General features: G+C 42.9%; 1 protein-coding gene across 2 annotated transcripts in view; it reads right to left on the reverse strand.

The window, feature by feature from the left end:
• Window positions 1–16,138, reverse strand: part of AFTPH (aftiphilin) — a 32,594-nt gene extending 16,456 nt beyond the window's left edge. For both annotated transcript variants that reach the window (XM_088521265.1, XM_088521264.1), the window contains exons 1-5: window positions 15,997–16,138; window positions 5,580–7,434; window positions 1,401–1,552; window positions 804–930; window positions 420–476 (exon numbers count right to left, since the gene is read on the reverse strand). In XM_088521265.1, coding sequence (XP_088377391.1) covers window positions 420–476; window positions 804–930; window positions 1,401–1,552; window positions 5,580–7,409 — 2,166 coding nt within the window. In that variant the 5' untranslated portion in view covers window positions 7,410–7,434; window positions 15,997–16,138. The remainder of the gene's footprint in view (window positions 1–419; window positions 477–803; window positions 931–1,400; window positions 1,553–5,579; window positions 7,435–15,996) is intronic.
• Window positions 16,139–17,372: the final 1,234 nt, after the last annotated feature.

Here is a 17,372-nt window from a genome sequence, read left to right on the forward strand (position 1 = left end):
TCCTGATTCATTCTTAGAGTCTGTGGACATCTTTGACAACTATTCAATCTCCTAATTTAAAAACCTTTAATCAATTTTAGTTGACTTTTAAATTTATACCTTGCATTTAACAGTGAAAAGAAGTTGTGTCCATATACATTACTACTCTGATTCATTTTTCCTTTCAAAAAGGCCTCAAACTAAGACTGGGCTAGCTAGCCTGCTTTATTAAATGAGGGAGTCAATACTTTCTAAAACTGAAAATAAATTAATACCCATTACACAGTTTTCATTATTCTCTTCTAGCACTTCAGCTGTTTCCTGAGCTACAACTAAACTTATACAGACATATTTCAGCATATCTGGTGCTTAACGTCATTTAAGATGTTTCACTATATAATGTCATGGTAATTAAAACAGAAAAAACAAGAAAAGCTTACCAGGCCTGCTGCATACATGGGGACTATAACAGGCTGTTTCTTGTTGCCTGTAAAGAGCTAATTAAAAAAGAAGAAAAATAGGATTTCTTAAGAGGGTCTGCCATATTGTGTAAGAAACAACATTTTTTCAAAGTTTTGTGAAACTTGTGTAAGATTAGTATCAGAGAATAAAAATAATAGACTTAACACAATAGCATGGAAACTAATGCAACTTTCATATTAACATGGCTCGCAAAACATTAAATGATAAAACAGTCTGATAAAACCCATTTTCAGTGCAGCTATGCTTTTAAGAGACAAGCATTCACACGAAGACACACGGCCCCAGTTCTGCATTTAAAGCAGCTCAATTCTATAGCAAACAAGTTTTATTGACAGACTCACGATATTCCTTGTGTCGATTCCCAAGGAGCACAAGAGCTTTTTGTTGCTGTGGGAGCCACCCCACTGGTATCTCAGTCCATAGGCATCGTGGATATCCTGCAGTTCTCTCCACACATCCATCAGTTCCCTATACATTCCATCATAAATCAAATTATTAATAAGAACAACAACTTAGCAGCTTTGAACAAATATTGTAATCATTTTTACTATGAGTGACATACTACGCATTCCAATTAAACTTATGTCCAAATGTAGCACTCAGGGGAGCTAAAACTGCACAGCGTTCTCAGAACAATTATTTTGCAGATTTATAATTGGAAAAGGATGTCCAGAGCAGACATAATAAGGCCCAGTTAGACTTCATCATCACACAAATAGAAACTGCAATTTATAGCAAGAGTAAGCAAGAAGCCACATTCTAATTAACCAATTCATACAGACATCACACTAAAGCAGATGGGAAGCTGCTGACCATGTGAAATACTCGTACATGTTGCTCAGGATACCTGAAGGTCATCTTGAAATTCTGCTATGGAAGTTTTCAACAAAGATACCTTTTTAATTTATCTCAAGTTTGCTGCGTTCGGTGCTTCTTACCCGCTATTTGCTAACGTGTCCTCAGTTTTCATTGGCTTTTCACATGCTTCCAACAAATGATTCAAGGAACTTATTTCTTCTTCCACTTCAAGAACGTTTACGGAAGGAAAACAGACTTCAAATATTCGTTCCAGACGACTTAACAATGTTGTCTATATCAAAGGGAAAAAATATTTTTGTGTGAAAACATGTTAGCTGTTTTAAAGAAAATAGGGAGTCCAAAATAATAAAAAATAAAAGATGGGAAACAGTAGATAGCTCAGACAAAGTTTCTCTTACCACAAGGCATATAAATGTCAGAGCATCAAGAGATTCTTAATAAAAAACAAGTATAAGCTGAGAAACAGTAAGGATCTTTATCCCCTGCAAACTGAGCACTTGCATAAGAGTTCAGAACAATTCCTACCAGATTCCCTCTTTGTTATAGATTAGCAGGAAAGATGCTGTAATTTTGCTGGGGTTAAAAGCCAGCCTTGGGAATCTGTCCTAATGAAATAACAATGACAACAAAACTCCCCACCAACTTCGAGCACCGCCACAGTAGCTGCAACCTCATCTTGATGCCACCATTGCTTCAAAGTCCCCTGGGAGAAGGGAGGCTTTTGTCTGGCACCTCCTGAGAAAGGCAGGTTATCACTTAGATATTCGAGTCTTAGCTGACAGAAGAACAAGCGAAAGGAGGCACGAGCGAGCACAGGAAGGAATTAAGATGCTAGATATAATTTAGGAGAGATGGGAAAATCCCTATGGATGTGATTGGCTAGACAGGGCTCAGGAGATAAGTGAAGGCTCCCAAAAGACGGCAGAGCAACGAAAGAAGGCAGGAAAAGGAGCGACTGGAGGTGCATTGTTTTAAATGGAAGCGACTCCATACGGCGTGAGGCAGCCCAGGCCACGCGGAGCCGCTGCCGTCGGGTCCCAGCCGGCCTCGAGGAACAAAACGCTCCCGTGCGCCAGGCAGGGAACACGAGATTCCGCAGGAGCCGAACGGAAACGCCAGCACAACCACGGAATAACTCACCTATTTTCTGGTGCGAGACTCCTCAGCTGGCCTGCTCCGAAACGCAGCAGTTTTATGGGCTGCTTTTAACCGCCCGTTCGTGTCGGGACCCTGGCAGACGGGTGTATTTACACTGCAAGCTGCTACCCGCCTCTCTGAACTTAATTTAGCCAACACTGTCTTAATTTATCTTAGCGTGCAGGGAGGCTGAAGCCCTTATGGTCATCCTGACCTTTTTCCAAGAGGATGGCACTACGTCCGTGGCACAGGACCACAGCAATTCCGGTTTCTCTTCTTTTTCACATTAATATACTGGTAATCTGCTATGAGGCAGAGTAACTTCCTCCTCCCAGCTGAGCTCGTTGAGCCTCCCGGGACAAGCTCTGCTCCAAGTGTTATGTTCCACACAAACACAACTTACTCTTCACATAACTGGGATTATTGCACATGGCACCAGATGGGCTCACCCAGGACCGACCAGAGAACTGATCCATCCAGCACCACACACAGCCTAAAGCAGCTTTCATGAAAACCTCCATGCAAACCAAACGCAAACCTATAGCTATGCTGAAACAAGTACATACTTTCAGTTAAAGGTTTTAAAGATTACAGTATCACATAGTAATGATGGTATTAATATCTGCATACTCGTGTCCATCAGTCTTTGATACAGAATGCTTTTTAAAGGGATGAGAAACTTCCAGTGATTTTAACTCAATCCTGCACACCCTACCCCTTTTCCCTCCACTCAGCATTGCAAATCCTGCACTTCAAATCACCAGCAGCATCCTGAGAGTCTTTAAGACCCAAACAAACATTGAAATTACACAGTGAACGTTTTGGTATTGTACACTATTACATAAGGGAAAAGACAGGGCACAAGAACAACCTTATTTTTCCATTTTCCGTACTTTGTAAATAAAACTGGATTGATTACTCAAATACACATTTTCTTCAAATTAAGTCTTTGAAGTTTGAAATCATCATTAGAGCAATTCCAGAATCTTGAAAACAATTTGCTTAAGATGCACTTCATGATGAGAACCACATTCAACAAGCACAAAGTGTTGCTGCCTCTTGCGCATCCAAAATGCACAAGCAAAGGAAACAAAAACACAAATACAAAGATCTTGGCAAAGGAACTGCTGCTAAATAACCTCCCTTTCACCACGCATCCAGGGGGATGAAAATTGCTGCACACATCATTTCTGCAATACTTGCACGGAAGCTGCAGTGATAAGAATTACAAACAGGTGATTTTGGTTTCTTGCCATTTTTTCAAACAATTACAGGGACGAGGGCAGTGCCAACGGCACCGAGCAAGCGCACACGGTACCTGCTAAACTGCCCCAGGGCCCTGCTGGCCTGCGCAGAGCTCTCGGCTTTCACCTCTATCAAGTGTCTAATGCAGGGTATATTCCTTTCCTGCACACCCTGCTCCCTTGGAGCTGCTACAGCAAGTGCTTCTCACCTCTTCCCAAGGGATCTACTGCTCCTTATCCCTCCTTGGCCCAAGCAATAAAGACTTTTTGTTCACCTACCTCTCTAGCTCCATTTTGCATGCAAAGATACTTGCTTTTGCCTCAAATAAATCCAGAGCTCAACTTTGATGTATTGGAAATAAAAGAGCAGCAAACACTTTAGAGTGCTGTGTTTCGAATTTTCAGCTCAATGACACCCTCTGAAGTGAAAGTAATAAAAATGATCAAAAGTCAAGTTTAATTTTCCTAAGAAATTGCATTCAAAGCATTAGGACTGCTTCTTGGCTGAGGCTGATTCAACTTATCTCAGCATCTAGAAAATCCAACACAGACAGTGTTCCTAATTGCTGTTTACTAAACTGTGGCTCCGTGGAGTAAACAGAATTACTACTTGAAGAATAAAATGTGGAGCATCAAAAAAGTACATAAATAGATTACAATAGATCCTTTCAAGCTTCTAGCACTTACTGAGTGCAAAATAAGTACTGAAAAAGTGTCATTTACTGTTTTAGGAATTACAATTTTCTTAAAGGAAAAAAAAGTAGCAACTGACCAAGGGTTGCTTGTTACTAAGTGTTGCAAGACGAGGAATTGCAACAGAGAGAACTCAGCCAGCTCCACTTCCTCTGCAGCTAACTGGGGTATGTCCGTGTCCTGCTGCTGTGCTAGGAAGAAGGGCAGGGCCTGGTGCTATATCCGAGCAGTCTCAGCTGCTGGGAGCATTAGTAGAGGGAATAAAGAAATACTGAAGTTTAGTAAGCGCCTTGCAACCCAACCAAAGCACTCTACGACTTCGTAAGAAATCACCGAAGACCTTTCATTGGAATTTGGATTATCTTTTGTTCAAGCAGACTCGAGAAAATGACAAAACAATCTAGGAAGGTTCTGCTTTTATAAGCCAGGCCTTGCACAGGCACACAATATCTAATGATATGATTACAAAGAAGCACTGAAGAGAATTTTAAACTCCATTTTTTGTCCTGGATTTTGAAAGTGTAATATTAAATACATGTATGTATGTATATACACACATTTTTGTATGTGCACACATGCATATACACATATTTTTAAATGTGGATATACACACATCCAAAACAGACACATATCCTGAAGATGACTGGTAAAAATTTCGCCTGGTAAATAGGAATGGTTGTGCACTTAGCTGCTAGGGCAGAAAACTATGGGAATAGGGGAAAGAAGTTACCCTATATCTTACCCTGCTCCAAGCTCCAGTTTGGATACAATAGCAGCTACAAGGAATCTGTTTATTCTGCTTATTTTTACATTTTGGGAAACAGCAACTTCAGCTTCCAATCGCACCATTATTTTACCAAAAGGCAACATCAGATCACAAAGTTGAACGAAGTTATGGCCAAAAGAGCAAGAAAACCTCGATGCAAACCCCAAAACGTTTGGGATGGCTGATCCCTCCTTTCCTTCCATTCACAAGAGAACAAATAATGTCAAACTGAAGCACATGAAGCAAACATGGGCACAGTCTGCCCATTTTCCTGCAGGAAATAACAGTGTAAAAGATGCAAGTACAGCTTGCTATTTCATGCCAGCCCATCTCACTCACCAAATAAAACTCTCCCACAAGGCAAACAAGGATTATCCAAACATTGTTCATACACAAGAGCAGGAAGCAGAAAAAGCTGTACGGGCAGAACAGTACGGAGCGGACAGAGCCAAGAAAACCTTTACCTGGATCGAAGGCTCTTGGGAGTGTCTCCTGGTAGCTCCCTGGGAAGCTGCTGGAGCAGAACTGTCAGCCTCGTGGGCGACCCCACCATCTATCCCCACGGCTGCATCTGTCCTATGCGACTGCCACGTCTCCTTCCTGTGATGGGATTCCCCAGGCTGCTCATCCCCAAAGGCAGCCCAAGAGCAGCTGTCTTGTTGCTCATCTGCAAAAGCATTCCAGCCCGTGGGCTGGTTACAGCCTGCCCAGCTGAAGTCTGCAAAGTCGTCGGAGTCCTGAAGAGCAACGCTCTCCTCCTGAGGTTTTGGCACCGAATCGAAGTCTCCAAATTCACCATCATTACCATTTCCTATCTCAGCAGCATGCTGAAAGCCCAAGTGAGAAACTTCACTGGTAGCATCACATTCTGAAGTGCCAGCAGTCTGATTTAATTCAGCTTGATCCAACTTGGCTGGCTCCTGACAAACAGTACTTGTATCCCTAAAGTCACCAAAATCATCAGGAGGTTCACAGACATGCACAGGTTGTTCAGAAGTTCCTTCTAATGCTGGAGCATTTACTGATTCTTGAGCATTGATAAAAGTGTGAGATGCACCACGAACTGAGCCAAAATCACCAAAATCATCAGCTGCATCATGGGAAGCTGCAAGTTCAGTACCACTCCCACGATCTGTAGCATCTTCAGAATCCCCCAGATTTTCCCCCACAAGGTCATGGCTCTCAATGGTATCAACTTTCTCGTCCTCTGCTTCTGAAAAGCCACTGTGCCTAGAAAAACCTCTGCCATTCTCTAGGTCACACTGTCTTCTCCTTTCGTTGCTTTCCCCGTTTTCAGTAGTGCATATTGAACTTCCAGTTGCTTGAGGTGCACTGGAAATTGTGAATTCATCATCTTCCAGTGCTGCAGGACCCTGCTCACAGCTCATTTCTGAGGTGCCAGCCTCTTCAGTATAAACCTCTTTTTCATATTTGTAATTCCTATTAGACGTGAACCTCATCCTTTCTGTTCTTTCGGTTCCTCTGCTTATTACGCTGTTTTCCTGAATGCTTAAAGAGTCTCTGTCATTAACACTGCCTATTGCAGGCCCTGTTCCTTCCACGTTGATTGTTTTTTTGTTGGAGAATGAAGAAAAATCTGCAAAGTCTTCACCTGAGCTACGCATGGAGTTCAAATTCAGCTCAGTACTGCAGGTGCTAACAGTTTTTAGTCCCTTTGAGTCACCGACACGGTCTAGATCTTCTGTTCCCTGAGGATTTGCAGGGTCCAAGGCTGCAAATCCATTTGTTAGAATCTCTAGACATGGAAGTTCCTCGCCATTACAAGCATCTAGTTGCTCATCTTGGCTCTCAACTGCTGTATCAGTTCTAACAGCATCAGAAAAAAAGCCCTCCAAATTCCCAATGTTCTCTCTTTGTTCCCCTCTTTCCTTTACACCTTCTAAACTATTATCAAAAGCAGTACCTGAAGTTCTCAGCTTAGATTTCTCTTTGCTGGTACTAGTAGCTGACATATCAGAAAGTTCTTTAGGGAGACTCGGAAGCTCTGAGACACAGTCTTTATCTGTAACATTTTTCACAGAGGTGAAAGTCGCAATGCCAGCTACATTGTCAGAATAATCATGAAGGGGGATAAAATGATTTGTGGGTATAAACTCCTCCTTTGCATTGCTGTAGTCTGCTGCATCAAAATCAGCAAAAGCTACACCAGCAGGACTCACACCAGCAAACCCTCCAAATTCTCCAAATTCATCTTCATCATCATCATCAGCTCCGTTGTCTAGTGGTGGAGGGGATGAAGAGTACATTCGAATAATATCTGGTTCCATTGTTCACTTCAAAATCAACATACATCTGCAAAAGGAAAAAAGTATATTAGAATTTTAGAATTGTATCTTTGGTAAATAACGTCAAACTACTTTGCTATTTCACATTTTACTTCAGGAGTTACAAAGAATCTATTAGGAACAGTTCAGGTCTCTTGTTAACTACTACATAATCATATTCTCTGCCCATGCTGAAAGGCCAGAGGAGCACGAAACATGTCTTGACCTGATATAATGCAATCGCCTTGGTTTGTTGCAAGTTTTAAATTGGTAGTTCTCCCTTTGCTGTCATAAAATCCCCTCAGATTAGCCAGGTCCATCTTATCCCACAGCCACCTGTGTGCTCAGATGATGTGCGACAGAAAAGGAGTCACTTGATGACCTACACTTTCAAGTCAGGTACTTTAGCCACCTTCCAACAACAGCTCCAAGGGCTTCTGGAGAAGCTTCTTCAGCTCTGAAACAGGGAAGGAAGGGAGGGAGGAAGGAGGTGCTGTTGTCACTGCTAGCTATGAGCACTGTCCCCCTGTTGAAGTCGCTTTTTTCCAGTTTGCGGCTTCTCTGGGATCGCAGCATCCTCTGGATTTGCTGACTCCCTGCACAGCTGCCGTTAGCAGTTGCCACCGCTTGGGAAATGCTGTTAGGAGCATCATCCACAGAGCAAACATCTCCATGAACACTTATCCTCAAAAGCAGAATGCAGCGAGATTTGACATAAAATATTTAAGTACAAATCGCTAAATCACCAAAAAAAAATTTTGTGGCCTAGATAGAAGCAGAGATTAAGGACTCTATCTTAGCACTGCAAATTATTACAGTAACAGCCAAAGTAGGGGGGATTGAGAACGTTTTCCACAAAAAGTGGCCTTGATTTTTTTCAGTACATAATTTCAGTATATAATTTTTTTCAGTTCATATAATAAATGCAGCCACAACTACTGCTGTTTATATGTTCACAATTGCACGTATCACTTAACCAGCTTGCGCTCCCAACTCGCAGCCTTTTCTTAAAAAGGTAGCAACAGCACAGCTCTATTTCACTTGACATTTGCGTACAAAGATTAATTCTTTTCACCGTGTATTAACTACAGAAAAAAAAAAGAGGAAAACACTTAATGAATAGTAATTCAAATACTTGCTAGGTTTCACTAGAACATGGGAAATTCTTTGGCAATTCCAAAGCCTTTGGCAAACTGCTTTTCCTCCACACCTGAGCAGCCTGCAACAAAGAGCCCGAGAGCAAGGAGGGCGGCGCTGGAGTTCCCTGCAGGGACAACACACCAGGGCCCCGCAGCAGCTGCCAGATTTGGGGATTTTCAAGGCACTAAATCCCAAAGTAGCGTTTCTGCCTCGCAGTGTTTACATCCCGGCTTCCAAGCTCTGCTGTTGTCGAGCCTCGGCACTGGGATTAACCACCAAACACATGCAGACTATGGCTGTGCTTCGAGCATCTTTCTGCAGAGGAAGATCCATGCAGTACACGAGACACCTGGCAGGAGGAAGAGATGCATTGATGGGAGAGACTGAATGGGGGGGAAAAAAAAGGGAGAAAAATCACTTTTCTGCTTTCTGGACTGGTTCTGCAGAAGGGTTTCTTTATTTTTATCTTGGTATATTTGGCTATACCAAATCCTCCCTTGTGACTGAACGAGGGTTCATGAATTGCCCACTGAATCTCAGTAGACTATAGCATAATTTTAGTATTAAACCTCTTGGAAATGAGCAAGAGCAGCTACACCTACTTGGAAATCTCAGCTGACACAAGGCTTAATATCTTATCCCATGTGACAGCAGCTGAGGAGACTGCAAAAGCGAAAGAATAGTTATTGAAACAAAAACCCCACCAGCCTATTTCAAGGGTTGTGCTGATGGGATGCGAACCATCATCCCAAAAGAAAAGCAGGCTTCAACAGAAACTATGAAATGGCTGGAAAGAAAGAAGAAAACGAGTCCTGAAAGAAAATACAGCAGTTTCTTGGGAAGAATGCTGGACGGTTAGATAAGAAGCTCCTTGATCAAGCCCCAGTGCTATAATTCAAGCCACCACAACCTCAACAGTAATTTTCTATCATGCAATTATAAGATTTTAAATTTGAACAGCATATTTCAGCAGCACCAAATTGAACCAACATACTGCTTATATATTCTTTAACAGGTGGAGATGCACAGGCCACCTAAGACATATCTCCCAAGCCATTTTTAAGAAAGAAAAGATTAACACAGCAAGTGACAGTTCTACAGATTGATGATTCATTTTGGAAAGAAATAATAATAGGCAAATACACAGAAATTTGAGGCAGAAGCCCAAATGAAATCCTGTCTAAAAAAACAGTATGTGATTAAAATTCAGGAAATTAACTTCTTGTTTTTAAAACAAAATTTCTTAAGTTTGAGAATCTAGTCTTGAAATCTCAGCACGGCATGAGTAATAAGGACTAACTTTAAATAGCTCCAAATGGATACATACCAGATTTCTTTAGGAGTAGCCAGAGTAATCATCAAGTCACACAAGCAATTATAACCAAGAAATAATAATAAAAAAATCTAGATAGACATGTAATCAGCTTCCCTTCTCCCCAAAACCTTAATGCTGTTGATGAGGAGTCATGCAGAACCAAAAGACTAACTCACTGAATGCAGCTGCATTACTGAGCTCAGCAAACAAATAGCTCCAGATTGGATCGCTGCAGTGACAGGATTTCTAAAATCTTGACAAGGACTTTGCTCAGCTGCAGCTCTTGCTTAGCAAACAGCCACTAGCTCTGTCAGTGTAATGTGGCCTGCCTGATTATCATAACTTCACGGGTAATAATTAGAGAGCACAGGCTGCTGAGGGACCTCCTGGCTTAAGCATGATACAGGCCAAGATTACTCAACAAATTTAGTAAGTCTTGGCCTCAAAAATTTGCAGTCATCACAACTCTGATATAACAGCGAGGCCAGAAGTACTAACAAAAAAAGTTTAACTGCAGTTGAGCGACATATCCTAATAAATACTGCAAATCAAAGGTCTTGAAGAGGTTTTGCACTTTCCCATTGACAAGAAAAAACCATCTGTATTTGTTTCCCCAAAAGATGTGTACGGGTTTGGGGAAAAAACAAAATCATGTTACATCTATTGTAAAACGATTGCTTGTGGGAGCTTCCCGATTCAGCACCTTCCCGTGAACACGCTCCAGTATATCCATACTGGCTCCACACCCGACCTCACGAGAAGGAATGCACCACAAACCTGAACTCCTGGGCACGCTTCCACGTGTGCTCCGACCAGGAGCAAGGAGAGCACCTTTGCTGTTGACCATCTACTGTTTTGCTGCCTATGTCTCAGCAGAGGATAAATCCTATCGAGACTTCTTTTCTTGCCAGTTAAGATCAATAAGGGAGAGAAGAGAGCACGACAGTGAGGGCAAGCACAGAACTGGATTATTTGACAGGCAGGAGGGCTGAAGCAGACAGTCAAAACTCAAACTTGTACAAGAGCTTTCTCAGTACCTAATTTTTTCACTTGTGTAACCACCTGCCACAAAGGAGCAGAAACTTTCTTCAATTTTCATTTCAAGCACTGTGCAAACATCACCGGGATGACTTACACAGGAGCAGTACAGCAGCACAATATCCCACTCCAGATGTTGCCACAACAGGACCAACCGTGACCTATAGCAGCATCAAAGCTGTGACTGAATTCTCCAATCTGCATCTTGTATTAGTTGAATTATTTTAATTGTTGTTTAAAGAGCCCAAAGGGATGCAACACTAAAAGTTTAAGTTTCCTAAGTCTAAGTTTTCCACATGCATATGGTGGAAAAACAGAGGCCTTAGAAAACATCAACTTTGTTCACTAAATCCTCTTGTTAGTCCCTGCTTTGTCTCACAACTGTTATACTCTCCAAGATGCATATATGGCTTCATCTTTTATAACAATATTCTCAGTCACACTGTCAGCTACATAATTTTGTAAACCAGAACTTCAACTGAATGGGCCCAGACCCAAACTGTGCAGGATGCAGTTAAAACTGGTAAAAAATTGAAAACAAACGAACAACAAAACCCAGCTGAAAACACTAGTTAACTTATTGTTTACATGTGCTGTTATACTCGTATTTTGATATGCATTATGAAGGAATTTCATGAACAAATTTCAGTAATGCTGATGTAAGTTAGGCCACTATAAAGTTGTTTTGTAAACCTAATTCATCAACAGCATACATGTCAACGACAATTAAAAAGCATTGCTAAACTGGCTAGATTCTATTCTGCTATAGCAGCTCTTAGGGGGGAAAAAAAAAAGCTGTAAACTAAGTTCAGCAGCAGCTAAGCATGTAGCTCAAGTTAGCTTGGGACATAGACACTCAAAAGAAGACAGAAAACAGAACTTGGTAATGTTGGAAAAGAGGTAGGATATTACATCCTTGAATTGACCTCAAGTTCTGATAGCAAAAGGATTTGGCAACACACAATTTTAGGTCTGTTGTATCTATCAAGCCGCTATCCAGGATTCTAAAACACTTACCATGAAGCCAGGATAATTTATTACTTGCTTGCAGCACTTCCTGGTAGAGCAGCTGCTCTCCTTATACAAGGTTCCCATCCTTGCTCATCATGTTTTTGCAGAAGAGCAGCAATGGGCTGACAAAGATGAGGAGAACAATGCAATTCCAACTCACAAAAGCAGATATTAATAGTTCTCTGCCTGTGCATTTGCTACGGCAAAACTTGAAATAGCAGGTTTGATTCTTACATAAGACCTAAGAAATAGGGAGGCCACGGAAAAGCTATCTCTAAGGAAAGAAGCATCTGAGACATGAAAACTCAAAGGAAGAAACTCTCCACAGAGCAAAATATTTCCTTTAAGACAAATATCAGCCAAACTGTTGCTGTTAGAGCAGAACATTGGCCTGCAGTCAGAAAAGCTGCCTCCTTCTGTTATAACGCTGCCTTTTATTGACGTATTAACAACGGATAACGGATTTATGGTCTTTCTGCAGTGCATCTGGGAACTTATTTCTAGAAGGGCTGCTGGAAGTGAGGAATGTTTATGTTTTAAAACAGCATTCTTGCAATCAAAGCCCATTCTAGAAAGGCTGCCCAAAGTGCAGTTGATACGCTCCTAAGTTTATTAAGCTCACTTTTATTTCCAGAAGAAGTTACCTCTAAACATAACACAGCAAGAAAATGTTTGCTCCATAAAGCCTCACCAAAAATCAGTGCTTTCAATTTTGAATCTAATGCTATTATAGCCAGAATGTCCATTACCCGTAGCAGGAGTTGTAGAACACCTATTTGGACATATATGAATTGAGGAAAAAAATGTTCTTCAGCTCCAGGATGGCTAATGTATCTATCTATATATAAAATATCTCGTCATAAGCCTTAATTCTTACTGCCCAACACTTGGAATCCATCAGCACCACTACACGTTGTCATGGTTTCAGCAAACACAAAATACTCTAAGACACCTCCTTTTAGCAACTGCTGCACTGTAAAACGAACATTAAAGTAAAAACCTCAGAGACATCCCTCAGGATTCAGGCCCTTATCCCGGATACCCAAGTCTTTGCCAAGCTGCCAGGAAAAGGCAAGAATCCACAGACTAATGGTTAGGCTATATGTGAATCAAACCTCTGACAGTGCTTCCTCTCATCACCTCGTTTGTTAGATTACGTCAAGAAACAATTTTAAGTAAAATGTACATTCTCACTAGCTGCGCTGTTTCACTTTTCTCCATTTAGACTAAGCAAAGCAACCCAAGGCAGGCCTGAAAACAATCACAAGTCTAAACACAGTGTTAGCTCATGAAATTCTTCTAAACCAAGAATATTATCACTTCCCTAAAACAAGACCAGGTTATTTTATAAATTTAGTATGACCAAAAGCAGTGGATACTGCGACGCCGAATGAACCGACTCACTCCTTTCATAGCTGCAGATAAAGATGCTGCCAGTATCTAAAACTGCAAACAGACAGTGAGGAAAATGTTATGAGAGCTTTTCTTTAACTCGGGCAGGGTTGGGAAAGCTCATCAGCTTTAAGACTGGGCTTTAAGGAACATTGTATTTCTGTGTCTGACCCACACAACGGATGTGTGGATGTGTACACATCCATAAAACATGTAAAAGAACACAGATGTCATAAATAACGCAAAACTCAATGTCATTTCTTTAATTTTAAAAATATCTTTCAACTCAGTGAAAAAGTATATTTATGTGTCACCTTGAAAAATGACATTTGGGAATGCGTGCCAAATTAAGATGAAAAGATGCTGGATTAGAAAGCATGCGAACTAAATTACCTGAAGTCAACTGTTCCTATGGGTTTATTTACAGAGTAGTATGTTCCACGCTACACACAGACCTGTCAAAGCTTAATGTATCCTACAGTAAAAAGCAGATTACAATGGCCTGGAGGTATATTAATATTTTGAAAGGTTCTCACAGAAGTTGGCAGGATACAGTTACACAGACAGAGAAAGTCTGGATTTACCCTCTACAACTGCAAAACTCTGGCTTATTTTTAAGTGAAAAAACATAATATTCAACGGATAAAGCACAAGCAGGTGAGAAACACACACACACACACAGACTGATTTAAGTTAAACACACTTACCAAGAACAAACTTGCGTTATCCACCATTTATCCCATATTAAAAATGCAATGCACAAGGCACATCTACCATACCAGTAAGAAGACTTGTTTTCCATCCAAAGAAAGCCCACCAGAAATTAAGCTGTCCATTTTAAAGCAAGACACTGTTCTGCTATTTTTTTGCTCACAAGGGCAGCCCGCACAGTCTGCTTTCTGCACAAAGGGAAGCAAAACAAATAAAAATTCTAAAACTTATCGATGAATAGGATCTGAGCAAGACACTCCACCTAGAAGGGCTGCCCAGAAAAGCTGGGTGTTCCTGGTCCCTAGGAAAAGGTCACCCTGTCACCGATGGCACTGAAGGATTCACAGAGACGTGGTTTAACTCGACGGATAGTAGAGCAGTACTGAAAGGAACAAACACTTTATAGAAAAAAAGATAATGAATATTTGAAAGATTGTTATGCTGAGTGCACCGAGAAGCAGCAGGTCTAGGACTGCTCTCTTTAGCACAGCCTTCCCAAACGCTATTGCTACACGCTTGCCATGGCAGGGAGCTCCATGAATATTTCAAAAGGAAAGGGCAGAGTTGACTGAAGTCCATCTAGGCTGGCCTATTATTACCCCTGTGAAAGACCAGCCTTTTGAAAGTACTTCCAGTTTCAGAACACGAATTATTTCAAGAAATTAGGGTGTTAAAAGGCGGACATTAACTTGGTAAATTACTAAAGCAGTTGCTGATACAAACACAAGATCACATGCTTGCCTTAATAGAAAAATAATGTAAACATAAAATCACCTGATTCACTACAAAATTCTGAATTCTCCAGATTTTTGGAAATCTGTGAAGTGAAACCATGATTACCAAAAAATAAATAAATCACAGTCCAAACTGAGCCATTGAAGCCCAGAGCCTTTAACTTCCTACTTAGAAACAAATTACAGATGTCAAAAGCAGAGGTCATCCTATCATAAGACCTTAAAAGGACGCACAATGTATATTTTACGTAAGTATCACGTGGAATGGAAACACCCTATTCATGCTACATGGCGTTTCAATTTACACTTTCATACGCTCGCATTTATACTGCTTATTTTTACCTATGTGAAAGGGATGTTTACTAGGAAGGAGGAGAAAATAAAAAAGGAAGAAAGGCAAGCACAGTTACTTCACCTTCTCCTCGCACCCCCCTGTAGTGTTGTATTCCCCCAGCTACATCCCCAGTTCCAGGATTTGCTACGCTTAGACGCTACGACAAGTTACCTGTACATCAGGTGCACCTGCAGGCTTGTGCATCCGCTGGCAACACAGCCCACCGTAACATTTCCCAGCCTCAAGCAGGCTAATGGAGCAGCCTCCATACCCAGCAGAAAGCGCTCACGGGGAAGTTCAACCACTAAGGACAAGCCCTGCTAAAATAAAAACCCAGCAAATTCACTGCGCCGCAAAGTCCTCAGCTGGAGGAATCGGCTCTGAGGAAACGTCCTGCCGCAAAGCAGGCCCCAAGCAAGTAACTTCTTGCAGGCACCGCGGAGCAGCTCCCGTTAACGCTGCTTCCTCCCCTGGATCGGCCGGTTTAGGGAGAGAAGTTGGTCCCGCAGAGGCCTCTGCCGGCCCGGGGAGCCGGGAGGAAGGGGCAGCGGCTTCCAGGAGGGACGCGGGCGAGCCAAGGATTCACCTTCGGGCGAGGAAAAGGGCTTGGCGAAGAGGAGTTGTTTTGGCCCAGCAGCTGCCGCTCGTAATGGCGAGTGGCGAGCGCGCTGGGCAGTGCAGCAGCCTCGCGCCAGCACAGAAAAGCTTTGTGGTAAACATATATATACATATATATATATATATACTTAAGCGGGGAAGGAAACAGCCTTGGCCACGGTGCCGCCCCAGGGCTGCCGGGGGCCGCACACCGCGAGAGCGGCGCTGGCCGCCCCGAGCAGCGGGCAGGCCCCGGCGGCGGGGCCGCGGCCCCGGGCAGGCCGGGGCGGGCGCGGGCCGCCCCAGCGCGGCTCTTACCTGCGGGCAGCGCGAGGGGCGGCGGCGGGGCCCGGCCCGGCATGGCGGCGGCGAGAAGGGGCGGCGGGCGGTTATCTGAGGCCTTCCGCGGCAACCGCCATCGCGGGGGAACCCATGTCACGGCGGCAGGAACCGCGTCGCTGCGGCCCGGCCCCCTCCCGCCGCCGCCCACTCGGGCCTGCGCCTCCCGGCGGCCCCCGCGACACCGCCCCCGGAGCGGCGTCACTTCCAGCGGCCGCCGGGGCCGGGAGCGGAGCGGGGCCGCAAACGAGCGCGTGAAGGAGCCAGTGAAGCAGCGGCGAGGGCGCTACCGCCGCCCCGGCCGGGAGAGGCCGCCCGTGAGCCCCGCGGCGGCGCCGCGGCCATCTTGAGTGCTGGCAAGCGCCCTCCGCCGCCATCTTGCCTCCAGGGAGGCGGCGCGGCCGCCATGTTGAGTACGGGCAGCTGTTACCGCGGCGGGCGGGAGGGGGCAGCCCCGGTCTCTGAGGAGGTTAATTAAATTAAATTAAATTAATTTAAATCAGAGTGTGTGCCGCAGTTCCGCTTTTTATTCCTCTCTGTGAGATAAACTTCCAAACATCAGCGTTTGCAAATCACTTAATGCGAGTGGATTATCCGGGGCCTGTCTGTGTGAAGCTGAGGAAAAAAAAAAAAATATATATATATATATATATATGTATATGTTTTTTTTTTTCTTACACCTGTTTGCATTGTATAGGTAGATATTGCCACAATTCCAAGCGCATTAGGTATTGAAAAGCGCATAGCCTGGGTTTAAATAAAGTATGAAGGCTGCCAGCTTGTACAGCAGTTAAAACTATGCAAATTATATTAATAAAATAGTAATGGCAGTGTAATATCGAAGCTTTCTACCTACAGAGACTTGAGCAAATATTTAAACACACAGTAGGTCTGCTGAGGAAGGCTTAGAACAGAATTATGCACACACATTTTCACACTCCACATGTGAAATTTTAGATGGGTTTGGGGGTAAAAATGCAGTAACTATTCTGCTTTTTAATAAATAAGCCAAGCCTTTGACAAGGCTGTGGAAATTATGATTGTAGCCCAATGTTTCAATTACATTAGGGATCCCATTACAATAGCTGAAGGTAATCACGGGTGAGTGTTAATGAGGCTGTGGGACATGATGTTTTGCTGCCTGGTGGCTGTTTTCTATTTTCAGCATAATGTCAGAAATTCATCATAAAATTTGCACGGAACTGCCAGGGCAGAAAAAAACAATGGGGAAGCAGGTAGTTAATGGTCATTAGCTATAAGAGTTAATCACACTTGTAACGGCGTTGTTAAAAAATAGAATTAAAGGGGCTATTTCAACAGGTGTTTCTTTTTCCACAGCTGCTACAGGAATTATT

This window comes from Tinamus guttatus, unplaced genomic scaffold, assembly GCF_059628265.1.
Source record: "Tinamus guttatus ecotype Peru unplaced genomic scaffold, ASM5962826v1 Tinamus_guttatus_pri_ptg000116l, whole genome shotgun sequence".
NCBI lineage: Eukaryota > Metazoa > Chordata > Aves > Tinamiformes > Tinamidae > Tinamus > Tinamus guttatus.